General features: G+C 33.7%; 1 protein-coding gene across 1 annotated transcript; it reads right to left on the minus strand.

The window, feature by feature from the left end:
• Nucleotides 1–204: 204 nt before the first annotated feature.
• On the minus strand, nt 205–3595 carry LOC122305426 (GDSL esterase/lipase At2g42990-like). The gene is made up of 3 exons (XM_043117969.1): nt 3075–3595; nt 2124–2613; nt 205–617 (listed from the first exon to the last, which is right to left on the minus strand). The coding sequence occupies exons 1-3, from the start codon at nt 3444–3446 to the stop codon at nt 424–426; spliced, it is 1056 nt and encodes a 351-aa protein (XP_042973903.1). The 5' UTR covers nt 3447–3595; the 3' UTR covers nt 205–423.
• Nucleotides 3596–5921: the final 2326 nt, after the last annotated feature.

A 5921-nucleotide genomic window follows, 5' to 3' on the forward strand; every position in this document is an offset into this window, starting at 1 on the left:
ACCTAACAATCATTATATTTTGGTACATAAATTATAATATTGTTACATTTATATTATATTATAAATTAAGTACCAAAGTACGTACGCACGTAAATATATATTGGTATATATATAATATTAATTATTAAAAATACGTACAACCATTAATTATTAATTACATATATATTCTAATCAATCCTTCATTATAATGCTAGCTAGCAAGTCTAAAACAAGCAGCAAATTAATTAATTAACACCTCTTAGTACATCTCGATCTCGAGTTTATATATAATTACCATATGCATGCACGTACACGCACGATATATATAGCTAGATGAATTAATCAACGATAAACGGAGGTACGACGTACGTACGTACTTACAGCCATCCAAATTAAATATTAAAAAGATTTTTTCAAGCTATATATGAAATTAATTAATTAAAATCAACGAAACTTTTCCAGCAGATGAGGAATCAAATGGTTTGAGATTATGTGATTTGTTTTCTCTGTAGGGTGGAAGCTATCCCAAAATACGTACTTATCGGCATCCTTGCATGTAAATGGACTCTGGTCGCTGCAGAGGTAACTCATCTCAAATGTGCCTGTGCCACAACATGCCTTTTCTACTACCTCAAATCCTGCATGCATCAATAATACATATATAAATTTCATGTATTTTTCTATTAAGTAAATAATTTCAAAGCAAGGATATTGATTCAATGCCCGCAAGAACATTAGAAAAAAACATGCATGAGTAGTTAACGTACAGTACTATGATCAGATCGATATATCTCTTGACTTCCTCATCATGTTCGATCGGCATGCATGCATGGATCAGTTTAAAAAGACACTGTGCGTGCGCCCGCTAGCTCGCGCACTTGTTTTACAATATTTAGCTAGCGCTGCTCATAATTAGAATCTGTAAAATTTCAGGCAGATTTATATTCTAATCTTGTCATGTTTTGGTTTCAAATAATATATATTATTTCACTGATTTTTCATATCTCGTACTACGAACAACGATCTCACGAATTAATTTCTGCCTGAATTGTAGGTCAATATGATAATAGATTGAGAGTAGAGACACGACACAAAATATAGATGATCATACAAATAAACAGACAACACTAAATGTACTAAAAGTTTAGCAAAAAAGGAACAAAAAAAAAAAAAAACACAAATTAGCTCTCAATTTGCATTATTAATACAGAAACAAACAAAACATCGATTGAGATTTTGAGAAATGGTGAGTCAGTATTCCATGAACAACTGTTGTCACTGCAAGTTTTTACATATACTCTAATTGGAAAAATATATAAGTAGAGCAATATTATTGAATCAGAAACACAAAATATTTTATGGATTCGAAGTATGTGTGTGTGTGTGATATTACTGCAACATAAATTGATCATCTGAACCCAACCAAACCCGGCCAGTACGTAACCTTTAATTAATACTCATAAAAGCCGTCACCAACTTCTTTTGTATGCCTAGTTAATTAACTCGGCGCAGTCTGACTAAGTCCATATAGTAGGGGGACCATCCCTCACAAACTTTTCAGATCTCCATCAATTAACCTGTTATGAGTTACTGACTAGCTGGCCGGGGCTGAGGGATCCAGGAATATATGTTCTCTTTCAACCCAATGAGAATCTCCATCAAACTTTAATCCTTCTTGTCTTTTTTTGCTGAATCGATGAAAATCTAATCAATTGATCTTGATCACCATGTTAAGTCTTTAAATAAAAAGTTTCAAGTACATGCAGGTCTGCAATACTCTTTTGTTTTTCTTTTATGATCAGAATGCAGGTTGATTTGAAGGATAAATTTCAAACTTAGCCAATATCCAATAACTTTTAAAGTGATACTAAATAGCCTACTAGCTTGAATATATATGATTTAGTGATTGCCATTTTCTTTAATATATTTTTGGGTACAATTTTCTTAATGAATTCGAAACTATGAAAAAAAAAAAGAAAAAGGAAAGAAATTCTAGAAAGACCAGAACACTAGCTAGATGGAAATATTTGGAAGAATGAACATATATATACATGAGGCGCAATATATAGCTGATCTAGCTAGCTATTTGATTAATATCTCCAAATTACCATTAATTAATATTAATAATAAAGGGATAAACTTACCATATAAAGAAGGCCTTCTAATGATTTGATTGAAAATGTTATATGCATCTGCAATCTCTAGTCTGAGTCCATGAAGCTCCTTATTCAGCCTACTCGCCATAGTCTTCAACTTGCCATTGAATTCCAGAGCCACATTGTTGTATTTCTCCATGCAACCATGGTGACCCATGATATTTGTGGTTCTCTCCAGTGGCAAACACCCCATTGGAGGAACCCCAGTAAGGGATATTTTCCGAGCTCCAAGGCCATACAATTCCCCAAGGAAATTTCCAGAAAGGGTTATGAGAAAATCCTCGTACTGTTGGACAGTGAATTGAGCTCGCCGGGTAGGGAATGTGTAGTAGTTCTCCAGGAAGTCGTTTGTTCCTAAGCTTACCAAATATAAAGCCTCCCTCAAAACTTCGTTCGCCTTCTTGTTTCCAAGGTGAGCTCTCAGTTTGTTTTGGTAATCCTTGTAGTACTCCAACTCCTTCCACATTGGTATCACATTCTGCAAATCAAGCCAGCAAAAGATGAAAATTAATGGATATATCTAATTAGGTCACAAATATATATCATGCATGTAGGACTTATTTTTTTCGATCGTCTGCGAAATAGATTTACCAACAACTATATCACAACTACTCAACTATTACTATAAATTAAAATATTATTATTTTCTACTTTAATATATTCAAAGTAGATAAAATAATCAATTTTTTTTTATTATACGTAGTTGTAAATAAATTGTAGTATAGTTGTTCTTATATCATTTTCCATTAAATTCCTATGATGAAATACATTGATCAGGACAGACAAGCTTCTTATTTTACTCCTTACGTTACTTATTTGACAAATTGGAATTCCAAATTCATGCATTAATTAGCAGAATAAGAGATCAGAAGGGAATTGCGCATAATAAGGTGATTAGAATTATACACATACAATATTATGGTTTAAATGAAAACTTACTAATACAGCAGAAGTTGCATTGTCATAGCCTGTTCCAGCAGAAGCAAAGCAAACACCTGTGGCAAAATCTGCTATATTGTAGGCAGGATCCAAGTAAGCAGGTACAGTTGGTTTGAGCCCAAAAGCCTCGGAAATGAAGTCGGGAGGTATGCGGCCATTGCAAAACCTTCCGGTGGGGCGTCCACCAGCAAAATCACGTCCATAAGGCCTGAAATTGCTCTTGAGAAGGGTGGCAATGACGTTGTTGTTGCCTGCATCCACAGACGAGTCTCCGAAAACTATGATTGCAGGAACTTCACTTTTGGTTATAGACGCTAGAATCAGAAACTCGGTAATTGCCAGGAGCCATGGGGTGTATGTGAGTACTGCCATTAAGGTTATTGCTGTATATCAGTATAGCTTCCCCAAAGCTCCTAGATTGATCTTGAAAATGGACAAGTCATATAATAGTGGGAGTTGGGAGAAGAAATGGGTTTTTATGAGTATTTGCTGGGGCAAGTCGAGTTTGGTGGGAGTTTTAATGGCTAGCGCTTGTACTAATTAGCCGGAGGCCGGATACCTCTTCTACTTTAATTTGTGTTAATTTGACTATTTGAGCGCGTTAGACGGCCAACAAGAGCTCATTATGGAGTAGTGTACGTAAAAGTTTAAAACTCTGTAAATTAAGTATGCATGACGCATGTGGTGGGAATATTGAAGTTTCCTCATAATTTCAAGGATGCTTAAAGGCCATTTTTCTAGGTCCGGCCTTTCCATGATGATCTCTTAATTCTTGAAACATCTTCTGGACATGTGCTCCTGACATACAAAGCTGTTTCCCCTGTTTTCGACAATAATTATTATGTTGTTTTTTGTTTTTGTCATGTAATCCTTCGTTTCGGTTTACAGGTTTGTTTTCCCCACATATATAATAGTTTGATATAAACCATGTTTACCTCCACAATTAAGCGAGGATGTTCACATAAAGTATTTCTTATATTACTTTCCCCAAAAACGAAAGAACAGACAACCTTCCTTTCTTAAAATGGTTGTTAATTTGCTGGCAAACAGCTTGATTTTAAAATCAAATCAATATTGAGAGAGAGACAGAGTAGTAGTTATAACATTTAAGGGGCAGGAGAAATTAGGTAACCTAAAGTGCATTAAAGGCGACATCTATTAATTTGTGTCCATTGATGAGTTTTACTGCATGGGGAATTTCCTGTGAACTTGCTCGCTGATATTGCTGTATTATATGCATACATATATATATATAGAGAGAGAGAGAGAGAGAGAGAGAGTATTAATTATTATGTTGACACTACAAAAAAAATGAATATTTATGATTAAAATTTTGCAATCAAAAAGACTATTTCCATGATCACAAAACATCATCATATTTGGAAATAGTTCTTTTGATTACAAAACATTATCACAAATATCCGTTTTTTTTTTTCGTAGTGTGAGTACTGATAAAATAACATGAAAATAATCTTTTTGATTGTAAAATATTGTTCACAAATATTCATTTTTCTTGTAGCGGAGTACAGATTCATGTTATTTCATTTCATAGGCTGTCATATTAATTAAGTGTAGTATAGGGTACAAATTCGAAATAAAGAGGTTTGGTATAAGTGTTTTGTCAAAAAGTAAATGCCACTAAAAAATAATTTTTTTTTTTTATTTTGTACTTTTTTACGTGTAGTCCACTTTTCTACAACTGGGGATGTACATATCATTTTCAATATATAATTAATTAATGGTCATAGGGTGGTGCTTGTGTACAAACTTCACTCTTTACTTTTTCTTCTTTTATTTTTTACATTTTTCCAACATATTTGAATATTTTTAAAAAATAAAAAATATTTTAATAGGAGAAATTTTATTTGCAATATCTAATTATGGACTGCATGTGCAGACTCTTTATTAAATGAGAGAAAATATCATTTTAAGAGAGATATTTTTAGAATTTTAAAAAATTTTAAAAATAAAATTATCTAAACCTTAATTACAATCTCAATTTGGAAACTATACGTAGCATTGTTCGGAGGGCACAACCAAAATGCTATGATTCTCAAACAGGAGGCCATGGCCTATATATTAATGCATGGGGCATTAGCTTCCCATTGGTTTCTCACAAATAATCATATGCGCTTAATCATGAATTGCGATCTCACTCTTTGATCATTTACAAAACCCAGAAACTGAATCACCTAAGTACTTCATACGTTATCCCACATTTTTAACTAAAATTCTATGTGTTAGATTTACTTATAATATTTAAAAGGGAATTAAATTAATCTCTTATAGTTAGGTTTGTCACGATCATTTAAATTAATATACAACATCCATTATTGATAAATTGTTAGGTATCATTAAGGCGCTGCAGAAAAGTTAGGTATATTTTCCTTCATGACTCTTTTTATTTGGGGGTGATGATCAGAAGCACGCAGCATGCCTAGCTAGCTTCTTGATCAAGAGATTGATGGATGTTGTTGAACATATGTTTCGCACCAGTCTGGCTAGTACTTCCTCACTAGACCTTGTGTCAAAACTGCTTGATGGCCCGGAGTGTCTGGAATATCTTCGATATCAAAGTTTAATACGTTACATGAGAGAGATAGAAAGTGAGAGAAATTTTTTTGGGAATTGAACTGTTCATCTTTGTGTTAAAATGGCTCTTGCTCCTATGCATGGGATTTCGCACCCTTGTCCTGGGCGACATGTAGTCCCATGATTTAATGTGGCAGTCCTTGTTAAGGTCTCTAATTTTGGAGTGCCATGTTGCTGGATTTAATGCCGCGACCCCTATTAGGGATAAGATCTCGACCCGTATTAAATCATTTAATACACGTAGTTGGATGCATG

Source organism: Carya illinoinensis, chromosome 3, assembly GCF_018687715.1.
Source record: "Carya illinoinensis cultivar Pawnee chromosome 3, C.illinoinensisPawnee_v1, whole genome shotgun sequence".
Classification (NCBI taxonomy): domain Eukaryota; kingdom Viridiplantae; phylum Streptophyta; class Magnoliopsida; order Fagales; family Juglandaceae; genus Carya; species Carya illinoinensis.